The sequence below is a fragment of the Leucopleurus acutus genome (genome assembly GCF_964270905.1).
Source record: "Leucopleurus acutus genome assembly, chromosome: 4".
In the NCBI taxonomy this organism is placed as follows: Eukaryota; Metazoa; Chordata; class Mammalia; order Artiodactyla; family Delphinidae; genus Leucopleurus; species Leucopleurus acutus.
Genome location: NC_139146.1, coordinates 4,746,258 through 4,761,355, shown reverse-complemented (window position 1 = coordinate 4,761,355; position 15,098 = coordinate 4,746,258). Strand labels below are relative to the sequence as shown.

The 15,098-nt window shown below is 41.1% G+C and overlaps 1 protein-coding gene across 2 annotated transcripts in view; it reads left to right on the top strand.

Moving 5' to 3' along the window:
* The first annotated feature begins 338 nt into the window (after window positions 1-338).
* The window catches only part of NAA15 (N-alpha-acetyltransferase 15, NatA auxiliary subunit), a 76,144-nt gene continuing 61,384 nt past the window's right edge, over window positions 339-15,098 (top strand). For both annotated transcript variants that reach the window (XM_082838033.1, XM_082838032.1), the window contains exon 1: window positions 339-596. In XM_082838033.1, coding sequence (XP_082694159.1) covers window positions 543-596 — 54 coding nt within the window. In that variant the 5' untranslated portion in view covers window positions 339-542. The remainder of the gene's footprint in view (window positions 597-15,098) is intronic.

The window sequence follows — 15,098 nt, the reverse complement described above, 5'->3', positions numbered from 1 at the left end:
TAGTGGAATCGCTACTTTTGATGCGGAGGGGGTCGGAACCGCAGTTAGCCACTCTCCCCTCGCTCCTCCGGCGCCTCGGCGACGAGAAACCGAAAGGATGGGCGGGGCCTGCCGCGACCCTCGCGGCCTGCGCAGACCTGGGCGGGCCTCCAGGTTTCCCAGCAAGCTCCAGGACTGAGGAGGCGGGGAAAGGAGGTCATCGCGCCTGCGTGTTAGGAGGTGTGACCCGGGTGGGAAAGCTCTCCACGTCCGCCATTTTGGCTGCCTTCTGTCGGTCTGTTCAGTTACCACGTGAACCGCCGACGGAGACCCGTGGGGGGGGGGGGAGGCGGCGGCAGTGTTAAGTGAGAAGGGAAAAAAGACTACGAGGGGAAGGGGGTGTCTGGGTTGGGCGACGCGGTGACACCCGAGGCCCGGTGGCGGCGGTGGATCGGGGCAATCAAGGCTGAAGCAGCCAGGGAACGACGGCGGCGGCGGCGGCGGTCGGACAAACAGACTGACCGAGCCCGGCGGTGGCGGGAGCAGCGGGAGGAGCCGGAACGATGCCGGCCGTGAGCCTCCCGCCCAAGGAGAACGCGCTCTTCAAGCGGATCTTGGTAAGTGGGAGGCTCCGGACCAGCAGTGAGGAGGATTTAGCCGGTGCCCGGGCCTGTCACCCCTAACCTCGGTCCAGGGGCACCCGGCCACCGCCGCCCGGGACCCCGCCTTCGTGCTCCTAGTCAGGCCGAATGCAATGCCTCGTCCCCTCCTCGGGGTTCTCACTTGGGCCCGCGCGCCAGGGGCCACGGGCTTCCTCCTCCCGTCCCCACGCTCCGGAGGCCGTTGTTCCGGAGTAGGCCCCATTCTCCTGGCTTCGAAGCGGCCGGTTTTCATTCGCCCTGAGCGAAGGGGACAGAGGCCTGGCCTTCAGCGGGGAAGTGGGCGACACGGGTAGGAGCGGTGGCCCGGGTGGTTTGGGAAGCCTGCCGGCAGGCCGGGGTGGCACCCTTGGAAGGAACAGGTGGTGCGGATGCGGCACAGCTCATTCATTGCCCAAGCGCGGCTCTCCCTCCATCGTCCGTCCCTCCCTCTTCCTCTCCTCTTGGGAGTCACCTGTCCCCGCCCGGCTCGGGGTCACTGAATGACCTGGGAGGAGGGAAGGAAGAAAGGCGTTCAGAAGAGGAGAGGAAGGCTTCTAAACGACAGCCTCGATGGAGTCAGTAGGAATGCTGAGATCTGCAGCTTCTCGGCCTCTTTACCTCCTTTCAGGAGTAGGGGAGAGACATTTATTTCTTAGCTTCCGAGCGGGAAACATCACCCTCCTTGGGAGGTGGGGCCCATTGCGAGGGGGCGGTCCAGTAGGAAGTGGAAAGTTAAGAGCTTTCAGCGGAGAAGTTCTGGACACAGATTTTCTTGTAGACCGAAGTGTATTAACACTGACGCAAGAAGTGATTAGCAGAGAAAAGGGAATATAAGGACTTGTGAAATGGATCTTTTTGACGCTAGCCCAGGCTCGATAATTCCCTGCATTTCACGTTTGCCGTTTGCATTTTTTTTTTTTTAATAACCGTAAATGCGATGATGTTTGGGGGGGCTGTTTACACTGTAACATCTGCTTTGTAGCTTTGGTGCTATAATTAATACTTTGTAGCACGTTTTTTGTTTGGCATCAAGTGTGTGGGTTGCCACTTTCGTGCAGACACTTCTTTATGAAAGGATTAACTGCATTTCCCAGACATAAGACTTCAAATTTGGAGTGTGTGTACGAAAGTGTTAGTTCTTTCCTCTTGTAATTTAAATGTATTTCATTTGTTTGAAACTCATAGCAGCTCTGAGGATCCGGGTTTTCTAGAGAAAGGAAAGTAACCCATGCTGAACTAACTTTGATTTTACAAAAATATCCATATGCCTACAGATTTAGTTAGTTCGTGTGGAAACATATAGGAAAGTTGCATCCAATACGGTGTTAACTCTTAGTTACTTTGAAGTCCTTATTGCCATTTTTTTTGGTTTCAAGACTAATTGGAGTGTAGGTAGGACTATAGCACCTTTCTACCACAGCAATTTATTTACTTTTACAACTTTTAAAGGAGTAGTTGTTCTCTCCATTATGATAGCCATTAGCCACATGTGGCTCTTGTACACTTGAAATATGGCTAGTGTGATTGAGAAATTGAATTCTTAATTTTAATTAATTTAATTTAGTCTCAAGATGTCTCAAGATTAAGGAACACCCTGAGATTAAGGCTAACAGCTAGTGTAAGGGTCAGGAATGCAACTTTTTTTCGGCTGCGTTGGGTCTTCGTTGCTGCACGCGGGCTTTATCTAGTTGCGGCGAGCGGGGGCTGCTCTTCGTTGCGGTGCGCGGGCTTCTCATTGCGGTGGCTTCTCTTGTTGCGGAGCACGGGCTCTAGGCGTGCGGGCTTCAGTAGTTGTGGCACGAGGGCTCAGTAGTTGTGGCTCACGGGCTCTAGAGCGCAGGCTCAGTAGTTGTGGCGCATGGGCTTAGTTGCTCCGCGGCATGTGGGATCTTCCCGGACCAGGGCTCGAACCTGTGTCCCCTGCATGGGCAGACGGGTTCTTAACCACTGCACCACCAGGGAAGTCCTGAAACTTTTTTTTTTCCACGGCACTTAAAGCACACCTGCCTAGTTCTTTGTTAGGTAAAAGGAGTTGTAGTAATTGTTAGGTGGCTACACATATTGTAGGTACCTACAAATGTTGTAGGTAAATTATTTCATGTTATTTATTGCTTTTGGAAAAAGTGCTGTTTCTACAGTTAATGATACTTAGGTTGGACTTAGTTGCAGATGAAATTAAAATTAGGAATTGTTAACAAGTAGATTTCCATATGTGCATAGGAAGGTCAGCTGACTTTAGTTTCTATGTGACAATAATAGTTTTGCAGCCGAGTAAGGAAAGTGACCTTGAAATTGGTCTTAATATACTTTTACCCATACTGCAAGTGTTTAGAATATAACAAAGAAAAAATAAAAAATGGAAACAAAGTTTTACCTGCTCTGAAGTCTCCTTTCTTCTGTATACAGTAGGTAATCAAATGTTTGAACTAGAATAAATTTGTTTAAAAGTGAATTAGAGGGACTTCCCTGGCAGTCCAGTGGTTGAGACTTCGCCTTCCAGTGCAGGGGGTGTGGGTTCGATCCCTGGTCAGGGGTGCTAGGATCCCACAGGCCTCGCGGCCAGGAAGCAAAGGCATAAAGCAGAGGCAGTGTTGTAGCACATTCAATAAAGACTTTAAAAAAAAAAAAGGTCCACATCAAAAAAAATCTTAATAAAAAAAGAAGTGAATTAGAAAACAAAATGCAATTTTGATATAATGTAAATACACTACATTCTTATGAAACTCACAAAATACTTTTTTTAAAAGTCTGTAAAGAATCTTATGAGAATAAAAATCTGATAATGTGGCAAATTCACTGATTTGTTTGTTTTCTTTTAGATTTCTATCCTAAATCCTTTCTGGAATGGATATAGTATGAACGAACACAGAAGTATATGTTTTTATATAAATTGACAAAGGATATATATTTTTAAATGCTTTATTGTGTTAGAAACGTGAAATGTTCAAGACATGATTCTTTTAGGTTAAAAGTAGATTAAAATACTTGTTTGTGCAGATTATTTCTAGAATAGAATATTCTGGTAAAAAAAAAGAACGACTACAGTTTAGTTTTCACTTGTAATAGACAACATGATATGTGCAGAGAAGCAGACAAAAGCTAATAGGGAACTGAATTTAACGTTTGATTATGCAAGTATTTCAAAGCCTTGCAGTCTTGGCCATTATTGGGGATTACACAAACTAAGTTATTTGATGGTATAGAGTTGCCATCCCAAGTATTACTTCGAAGACTGGTTAAAAGCAGTTTCCACAGAGGCAGACATGGTGCCCTGTATGATTGGTGGACAGGAGAGCTACTGGCCAACCAGCTTTAACAGAAGGGATCTCTTTGTTTAGTGTGCATTCTAATTTCCTTTAGTATTTCTGCTTCTGATAATGCATTTCTTAGCATTGATTCAAATATATTTTCTTTGTTCAAAAAAGTGCTTTTGGACATAAAAAGCTAGGTTATAGAAGGGATCATATGCAAAGGACTGTTTGTTCAGAATTTTCTCCCCCAGATAACGGCATAGTTCATTTCTTCTCTTATTTCTTTTAGAATTCTGCTCAGATGTCCTCTAAATGTTATATTGAGGTCTTCCTTGACCAGAAGTCCTCTTCAGCTCAACCTTCTTACTTTCTTCCTTGCTTTATTTTTCTCATCACTTATCATCATCTGACATATGTATACAAGTAATTTATCACGTGTCTACCATAATTAAAACGTAGGTTTTATGAGGATAGGGATTTTGTTCTGTTAATTGCTATACCCCCATTAGTTAGAATAACGTACCATGATACGTATTCAAGAAATATTTTTGCATAAAATCAGTGTTAAGACAGTGACTATAGGGCAGGAAAGAGAAATTGTAATCTTTGGATTTTGTGCTTGCATAAAGACTTTTGGAGAAGGGAGTTAGTTAAGCTGGGCCTTGGCATTGTAGAATACATTGTTATATGAGGTAATTGTAGGGTATCAGGCAGAACCTGTATTACCCGGTGAGACCTTGGAAGTTTCATTTATTAATGAATCATGGTATTAGGTTTGTTTACATGGTCTTTTTCCCATCACAGAAGCATAAGAGGAAATTTTTATTGTTTCTTTTTTGGTTGTGTTAGCATTGGAGGAGAAATGGTATCTGGATTAAACGAGGCTGTTTGTCATGAGGAGCCTGTTGTATCAGGCAGTAAATAAAGCTCAGTCATCTGTAGTTTCATACAGCTCTAAAACTGATTCTGACACAAAGTCAGGGGTGAGGACCAGTGTATATGATATGATGAGACAGGAATATAACATGTTAGAAGGGAGAACATTTGTAATTTAGAGTTGCTTTGTGAGTGTTTTTTAGAAAATTTAAAAATCAAATTGAATTCTTGGAATTTGGGAAAGGTGTGCTGGGAAGCTGGTGTTGCAGAGCAAGCCACTTAACTAGTCAGTGACTGTAGCCAACCCTCAGCAGCCACATCTAAATACAACTTTGCTCTCTATTTGTAGGCAGTAGCCCTATTGAAGAGAGAAAAACTTAAGATTCTTAGTGAAAAATGGTTTTAGAAATAATGTCAGCTGCCAGTGCTGATGGTAAGAAGAACAAGTGAAGAGATTTAAAAGAGTGATGGTTGTTAGTATATATATTAGGATGTGGAGGGGAGGCAATTTTTGCTGTGACTGTATTCTTTTTTCCTTAATTAATTTTATTTATTTATTTTTGGCTGCGTTGGGTCTTCATTGCTGCGCGGGGGCTTTCTCTAGTTGTGACGAGCAGGGGCTACTCTTCATTGCGGTGCGTGGGCTTCTCTTGTTGCGGAGCATGGGCTCTAGGTGCACAGGCTTTAATAGTAGTGGCACGCGGGCTCAGTAGTTGTGGCTTGCAGCCTCTAGAGCGCAGGCTCGGTAGTTGTGGACACCAGGGAAGTCCTGTGACTGTATTCTTGACTTCTGGGAATTTCCCTGGAATGTTGGCTGTACATTTACATTTAAGCTGTTTTATGATGCACGCTGTACAAACTTGTATTGAAGTTGTAACATAAAAAAAAACGAGTTTAACTTGTTGCATGTGGTTTTTCCCCTTTAGGTAAGATATGAATTGTATCTTTACTACTTAATTTGGAACTAAAATAATTCCATAAAATTTTAATTTAATAAAAGCAATCTTTTTGTCTATTTAAAAGTAAAATATAAATTGCGATATAGAAATAAATGATGGAGAGGTTAATGTTTTTGTTATCTGATATGCTCTATTCCACTGAGATTTTCTTTGGTAAGTATAGTAGGAACACATTTTCAGTTGAGATCATTTGAAATTTCTACTAAAACCTACTGGGGAAATTATAATCTTATTTGAAGCCAGTGATATATATATATATATATATATTTTTTTTTTTTTTTTTTCTGCAGTATGTGGGCCTCTCACTGTTGTGGCCTCTCCCGTTGTGGAGCACAGGCTCCGGACGCGCAGGCCTAGTGGCCATGGCTCACTGGCCTAGCCGCTTCGCAGCATGTGGGATCTTCCCGGACTGGGGCACGAACCCGTGTCCCCTGCATCGGCAGGTGGACTCTCAACCACTGCTCCACCAGGGAAGCCCTCAGTGATAATTTTAATCTTAAAGATTGTTTGTTTTTATTATAGAGGAGATTATATAAGCATTTCTCTGTGTAATCTGTAAGAGTTGTTTTATCTGATCGTGTATAAAAGGAGAGATGAAAGTTTGCTTTTAAGAATATAGACCTAAGAGACTTCCCTGGTGGCGCAGTGGTTAAGAGTCCGCCTGCTCATGCAGGGAACACGGTTTCGATCCCTGGTCTGGGAAGATCCCACATGCCGCAGAGCAGCTAAGCCCGTGAGCCACAACTACTGAGCCTGCGCTCTAGAGCCCACGAGCCACAACTACTGAAGCCCACGCTCCTAGAGCCCATGCTCTGCAACAAGAGAAGCCACCACAATGAGAAGCCCGCGCACCACAACTACAGAAAGCATGAGCGCAGCCAAAAAAAAAAAAAAGTATGCCCATGTGTTTAAAAAAAAAGAATATAGACCTAGGGGGAAAAAAACCCCTCCAGGCTGGTTGTGTACTTCCACACATGGTGGTGGTTCTGATTTAAGAAAAAAAATGTTTCCCCTTATGTTAATGGCTTTCACTTAATATATGGTACCCTTTTTTTCAGAGAGATCTCATTGAAGATTACAAGATCACCTTTGGTTATCAGTGCTTGGGAACTGAGTCAGAATCTTTAAGAAGAGGGAAATGAAGTAAATTGATGTTTATTGATTGTCTATTTTGAGCCAGATTCTATGTCAGGCTTTTTTTCCACATTAGCTGATATAAACCTTGCATTACTCCTTTGAGGAAATGGTAATAAGTATAGGCAATACTTATGATTACATTGTCTAAAGTATATTTCTAATTGCTTTATATGCAGTCAGTTGTGCTATATCAGAACATACGGGTTCCTAAAAGTCAGTGCACTATGCAAAATCAGGTAATAAAACCCACAGGGCTTGTGGGGAAAGTGGAGTCGGCACAACACTTAAAAACTTCATTGATGCCAAATTAGGAACCAAGGTAAGAACCTAATAGAAATGATAGCACAGTTTTACATATGTAAAATGGCTAACCAATATGGAAATACTCTAATGTAAATACTGCCTTTTACCTTGGAAAAGACCTGAAGTTTGCTTGTAGAGGTAGGTGTCAGAAGGATTGCAGCTGGTTAATTATTATGAAGTGATGGAAGGAAAGTTATCTTAAATCTGAGAGAAAGTTGTAACACCTCATAACCCACAAGGTGAACTGAGGGAGTTTTGATGTTTGAGGTATGTGTCTGTGTTGTGCGTGCCTATGCAGCTCGTTTCAGCTGGGTGCAGTTTTCTGTGTTCATCTAGTATTTCTGGTGGACAAATCCCACAGAAGCAAACTTGAAATTTAGTATGTTCAAAATGTCAAATTATCAATTGTGTGGGAGCAAATATGTGTTTTCAAAACTAGTATTGTAGGGAACTGGACATACCTGAACTTACTTAGAGGTCAAACAGCCTGGGTCTGGGTAGCTCTTCCCTCACTCTGAAGTGTGTCTGTTATTATTTTCTTAAATTTTGGTTGCCCCAGGTCTTAGTTACAGCAGGTGGGCTCCTTAGTTGTGGCACGTGGACTCCTTAGTTGTGGCACGTGGACTCCTTAGTTGTGGCATGCATGTGGGATCTAGTTCCCTGACCAGGGATCCAGCCTGGGCCCCCTGCATTGGGAGTGCAGAGTCTTATCCACTGCGCCACCAGGGAAGTCCCCTGAAGTGTGTCTAATCTTGCATCTAGTATCTGAGATAGTGTCACATTCTTTGGCAACTTAGTTGCCACTGCCATTAAGGAGACTTAAACTTCAAACATTTTCTTTGTTAGAAGAAGCTTTGTACCCAGAGTATCAAAAGTTTCAGACTAATTCATTCTAAAGATTTTTGTGGGGTGGCTAAGTAACACTTTTAAAGCAGGAAATAAAATATTATACGTTTCTTCAATTTGTATTTTGAAACAGTTTTGATGCTCAATGGGGGAAGCCTGGTGTGGAAAGAAAAATAGATGATGCGTTTTAATCCTGACTTTGCTTTACTTTATCTTTCATGTTTTTTAAGCCTTAGTTTGTAAATTTGAGTAAAGAGAGAAACAGTGCTTTTCTGACCTACCTCACTGGTCAGGTAGTGAGATATGTATAAAAGCCCTTGGTAAATGGTAAAGCATATGTATTAGTAGACATCTATTATAGGTGTAGTCTGTTAAGGACGTTAGCTTTTTCATTGAATTGATCTCATCTGGGTTTTATGTTATGCTTTGTATTCTGTTTAATATTATTATTTAGCTTTTGTATATTTTTTGTTATTTAGGAAGGTTTATATTTTTGTTTTAATCACTTTTATGTTTTATAAACTTTTATGTTTATACCTTTAAAAATTCCTGGGAATTCCCCGGAGGTCCAGTGGTTAGGATTCGGCGCTTTTACTGCCGTGGGCCTGGGTTTGATCCCCGGTCAGGGAACTAAGATGCTTCAAGCCACGTGGTGTGGCCAAAAAAAATTCCTTTAGTCCTCTTTTTTTCTTACTTAGGGTGTGGAGGGGAGGGAATTTTATGCTGTGATTGTGAATTTTATGCTATTATTTTATTTGTCACCTATAAAATAAATCCATTTTCTTTCCCCCCCCATTTTTAAAAATTATGGTGAAATATGCATAATATGAAATTTACCATCTTAGCCATTTTTTAAGTGTTCAGTTCAGTGGCATTAATAAGCACATTCACATCATTGTGCAACCATCAACCCCGTCCATCTCCAGAACTTTTTCATCTTCCCAAACTGAAACTCTGCACCCATTAAACAACTCCCCCATCACCACCCCTCCCCCAGCCCCTGGCACCCACCATCTGCTTTCTGTCTCTGTGGGTTTGGCTCCTCTAGGAACTGCATGGGAGTGGGATCATACAGCATGTGTCTTTATGTGACGGGCTTATTTCACTCAGCACAGTATCCTCAAGGTTCATCCATGTTGTAGCAGGTGTCAGAATTCCCTTCTTTTTTAAGGCTGAATAAAGTTCTGTTGTATTTATATACCACTTTTTGTTTATCTATTCATCTGTCAATGGACATTTGGGTTACCTCCACATTTTAGCCATTGGGAATAATGCTGCTATGAACATGGGTGTACAAATCTCTCTTCAAGACCCTGCTTTCAATGCCTTTGGGTATATACCAAGAAGCAGATTGCTGGGTCATATGGTAATTCTTGAGGCATACCATACCGTTTTCCATAGTGGTTCCCAGCAATGCACAAGGGTTCCAGTTTCTCTACATTCTTGCCAACACTACTGTTTTCGTTTTTGTTTCATAATAGCCATACTAGTGACCATGAAATAGTATCCTATCGCAATTTTGATTTTCGTTTTCCTAATGATTAGTGATGTTGATTGTCTTTTCATGTGCTTATTGGCCATCTGTATGCTGTCTTTGGAGAAATGTCTAATTAAGTCCTTGCCCATTTTTTAATTGGGTTGTTTGTTGTTGAGTTGTAAGATTTCTCTCTATTTACTGGCTATCGAATGACTTGCAGCTATTTTCTTCCATCTGTGTGTAGTCTTTTTTTCCCCCCAGGCCTGTTTGTTCGTTTGTTTATTTATTTATTTACTGCACCGCATAGGCATGCGGGATCCTGGTTCCCCAACCAGGGATCGAATCCATGCTCCGTGCATTGGGAGCGTGGAGTTTTAACCACTGGACCACCAGGGAAGTCCCTGTGTGTCATCTTTTGATGCACAAAATTTTTAAATTTTCATGAAGTCTACTTTTTCTCTTTTTTCTTTTGTTTTCTGTGCCTTTGGAGTCACATCTAAGAAATCACTGCCAAATTCAATGTCATGAAGCTTTTTTTTTTTTTTTGGCTGTGTTGGGTCTTCATTGCTGTAAGCGGGTTTTCTCTAGTTGTGGTGAGCGGGAGGTACTCTTCATTGCAGTGCACAGGCTTCTCATGGCGGTGGCTTCTCTTGTTGCGGAGCACGGGATCGAGGCACGCAGGCTTCAATAGTTATGGGTTATGGGCTCTAGAGTGCAGGCTCTGTAGTTGTGACTCACGGGCTTAGTTGGTCTGCAGCATGTGGGATCTTCCTGGACCAGGGATCAAACCCGTGTCCCCTGCATTGGCAGGCGGTAAATCCATTTTCTTATGTGTGAGGCAGTGAATGAGCTTATTCTACTTAATTTTTTTTCTAGTCTCTTTTCCTCTGACTTTTTGAAGTTATTTTTACTTTGTGAGAGCATGCCATTTTATGTACTATTCTACCCGCATCAATACCTTTGTTTTAGATTTAATTCTACAATTAAATGTAGTTAATATTAAACAGCAGACCTTTTTCTGAAGTTTTCCCAGTCATCTCTTGGTTGGATGAAGCTTATTGTCTAGTATAGATTCCTCAACAGTCCTTGTGGAAATCTCTTAAGGTCTTAGATGTTAAAAGTGTTTTCCTAGTGTCTTGATGTTTGAAGGACAGCTTGGCTGGGTTTAAAATCCTTGATTCACATCTTCTTATATTTCTTGAAAATAATTGCCCCTCTGTTGTCTTGCTTATATGTTGCTGATGCCAACCTGACTTTCTTTTCTTTGTTGATGACTTGGTCTTTCTTTTCGAAGACTTGAATTTTTCTTATCTGTAAAATTGAATTGTTTTACTGAGGTATGTCTCTGTGTTGACTATTCTGGATAAATTTTCCCTTGTGGTTTCAGATTGTAGATTGATGTTTTCTTTTGAGTCAAGAATTACAGTTTTGAATATTAGTTCTGGTCAGTTGTTTCATTCTTCAGTGATCTTTGCATCTCTTTTATATTATGTTTCTTTCAATTCTTTTCTCTGTTATTCATTTGCTTGAGAAGTCTTATTTTCTATCTTTTTAGATCATACATCTTGTAATTTAGTCTTCATTTCTGTGATAATTTTGTTGCTTTTCTGTTTCTTTAGTTTGTTCCTATTTTAAAACTTGTTTGCTCTTTAAAATTTTGAATATTTGATTTGAGGTGTTCTTTTATGTCTTCATTTGTTATTTATTTCTAATTTGTGATGGAGTGTTGAATCTTTCCTCTGTGTTATCGCTTTGGTTTTTGGTGTGTTTTCATCTGCCCAAATCTTTCACTTTTAAAAATACTATGTAAGTAACTTGGCATGAACGCTGGGTTCTTTTTTCTGTTCAGGTTATTTGTGATGGGTTTTACTGCACCAGCAATATAGACAATTTTATTTTGGGGTGAGGCTGGGTGGTTTCTTCAGTCTCTTAGTTCAAGAGTACCCTCTTTGTTGCTACAGTCAAATGCAGTTTTTAAAATAAGTCCCCTGTCCCACATTGCCCTGTATTGGTTCAATAAGGCCTTGATCTTCAGTGCTGCCCTCTCCGTCAAACCTTCAAGTGGTACTTTCTCCTTCTAAGGTGTCTCCTTCTCCAAAGCTATGCCTTACTAAAACTGCCACCTTTGGTCTTGAAGACTTTCTGAGCCGCTACATTTTGACTCCCCAGTAGCCATTGCTCTCATCCATCATGTTTCTCAGTACTTCCTTTTGACCTCTGGCTTGGGTGAACTTGGATGAATCCTGAATATTACCCATTCACTCACCACGAGGACGCTGCTGTATTCTTCTTTTGGACAGTTCCCATTGGAACATGGGACTTCTGGTCTTCAGTGTTTATGCAATTACATGTAAATTAGAGTTTTTAGTTGTCTTATCTCTTTGTAATGCTCTTGGTGATTTTATTTGCTTCCTTTCTTGGCCTGTATGGTTTTTTGTTTTCTTTTTTAAAATTAACTTATTTATTTATTTAGGTTGAGTTAGATCTTTCTTGCTGCACGCAGGCTTTCTCTAGTTGAGGAGAGCGGGGGCTACTCTTCGTTGAGGTGCGCGGGCTTCTCATTGCAGTGGCTTCTCGTTGCAGAGCATGGGCTCTAGGCACGCAGGCTCAGTAGTTGTGGCACACGGGCTTAGTTGCTCTGCGGCAAGTGGAATCTTCCCGGACCAGGGCTAGAACCTGTGTCCCTTGCATTGGCAGGTGGATCCTTAACCACTGCACCACCAGGGAAGCCCCAACCTGTTTTTCTGAGGATTTGTGTAATGTTTAGAAATTAGGGGGCAGCCATTATCCTGTAAATAATTCATTTCTGGTTTTATGTGTTATGCTTGAAAATAATAGTGCTTGCTTTAAGATAATTTGCAGTTCAGGTTTTATATAATTGGGTAATTGCTTATACTTTTGTGGCTGTGTCCCCATGACCACTCCATTGTTTTCGTTAAACTCTTTGGGATTATTTATCATTGAAATAATTATGAGGTTCTATTAAATAGCTGACTCTCAATCATATGTATATACCTTGAGTTTTATTGAATTTTGTCCTATCCCTAAGCAATCAGAGTTCATAGCGGAGTTCTACTCATATTAAGCAGGAATCCTAAATTTTCCTTCACTTTTCTTTTCTCAAGTGACATAATTTAATGCTGGGGGGAAAAAAAAAGAAAGGTAAGAGAAGTCTGGCACGTTTTATGATGCATTAACAGGATTTTAGTATCCAGAAAGCAGATGGTGATTGTCACATTCAGTTCTGTGGCTAGTAAGACCTCATCTGTAATTTTAGCTTCTGGACCCAAAACTAGGAGAGATAAAGACCAACGACTCCGTAATGCTGGCACACCTCAAAAATACTGGTGTAAAATTCCCACAGACCTTTCTTGTCTTTTGTTCTGAGACTATGTACTTGTTACTTTAAATTTTTGAAGTGCCTTTTGTTTTGTGAAATACTGACAGATTTTAAAAAGATTGTTTATTTTGAAAAATAAAAATTAAGCAACCCCATTTTTAAAATAAATTTACTATTTATATTTTGGCTGCGTTGGGTCTTTGTTGCTGTGCGCTGCCTTTCTCTAGTTGCAGCAAGCGGGAGCTACTCTTTGTTGCGGTGCGAGGGCTTCTCATTGCAGTGGCTTCTCTTGTTGTGGAGCACGGGCTCTAGGCGTGTGGGCTCAGTAGTTGTGGCCCACGGGCTCTAGAGTGCAGGCTCAGTAGTTGTGGCGCACAGGCTTAGTTGCTCCGCGGCATGTGGGATCTTCCCGGACCAGGGATTGAACTCGTGTCCCCTGCATTGGCAGGTGGCTTCTTAACCACTGTGCCACCAGGGAAGTCCCCAACCCCATTTAAATTGTCTAAGTTTTTTGAAATTTTACTAGTTTTATAAAATATACAAGTATGGGAACAATACTGTATCGACTTCTGAGGGTGGCACAAAAGATCAAAGGACTTAAAACTTTCATATAAGGAACAGCTAAAATTACAAAGATGCTTAGCTTGAATAAGAGAAAACTGAAGTCTTAAGAGCTAGAATCAGTAAACAGAAATTAGAGGGTGATAGAGTTTGGCTCAATATAGCTAAAAACATTTCAGTAGAGCGAACTGGTACCAACAAGAGCTGTGTGACCCCTTGCACCCGATGATGTTTACTATAGAATTAAGACAAACTTATTTTTTTAAATAGTATAAAACTAGGAGGGGGAAAAATCATTCTTAAGATTTGTTTTCATGGTTGTAATAGTTTGACAGAAATTGTATGATATAAAAGGCTAGCATATTGTCTGCAAATGGAAGCTCCAACTAAAAGAATTAAAGGAAAGGGAGAATAAAGGTAGTTTTTCAGCATTCCTATGTTTTCTTCTCAAAAAACATTTAAAAATTTAAAGTATAATTACCTACAGTGAAATGCACACGTTTTGAGTGTACTGTTCTATTAGTTGTCTTGAGCATACTGTTCTTTTAATTTTGACAAGTCATAAAGCAGTACAGCCTATGCCCCTTTTAAGATGTAGAACATTTACACCATCTCAGAATAGACACCTTGTTCCTCTTGATTGTATATTTTAATTCAGTTTCTGCTTTCAGATTTCTCTATAATCAAACTGTGTTGGGTCTAAATGTTTTAAGCTGTAACTGTTACCGTGGTGCTTTGTTTAAACATTTTATTGAGTGCTTGCTCAGGTTCTTTATATACATTTGTATTTAATTCTCACCTTAACCCTGCAAGGTTGTTAATGTCCACATTTTGCAGGTGACACAGTTGAGGCTCTAATAAGTTTAATTAAGCCAGTGATGCAAACCTGTCTAAGTGTTTTCTAAGATTTGAACTGCAGACTCTAGAGCAGCGTTGTCCAATAGAATTTCTTGTGATGATGGAAACGTTCTGCATCTGAATTTCCATATGTTAGCCATTAGTCACATGTGGCTATTGAACACCTGAGATGTGGGTAGTGTGACTGAGGAGCTTTACTGAAGAATTTTAAATTTTATTTAATATTAGCTAATTAAAACGTTAAATAGCTATAGCTCTGACTCTAAAGACTGTAGGTGCCCTTTCTCCATACCTGTCTGCTCTACAGAAGTAGGACTACTAAAAGTAGTTCCAGTACACTGGCACTACTAAGTGCTAGCCAGGCTCCTAGTAAGTTAATAAATTTTTTTTTTTGGCAGTACGCGGGCCTCTCACTGTTGTGGCCTCTCCCGTTGCGGAGCACAGGCCATGGCTCATGGGCCCACCCGCTCCGTGGCATGTGGGATCCTCCCGGACCGGGGCACGAATCCGTGTCCCCTGCATTGGCAGGCGGACTCTCAACCACTGCGCCACCAGGGAAGCCCTATCAGTTTTATTGATCTTCTCAAAGAACCAGATTTTGGTTTCACTGATTTCCTTTATTTTTCTCTTTTCTATTTCATTGTTTCTGTTCTTTTTTCTTTTGTTTTTTTCTTTTGTTTCTCCTGCTTATGTTGAGTTTAATTTGCTCTTATTTTTCTACTTTCTTAAGGTGGAAGCTGGTATGATAATTGGAGACCTTTTAGAATACAGGCTTTTTCTGACTACTTTTATAATTTTCTCTTTTGTCCTTATTTTTTAGCATTTGGATTGTGATGTGCCTCTTTTTTTGTTTGCTGTTTTGTTTTGTTG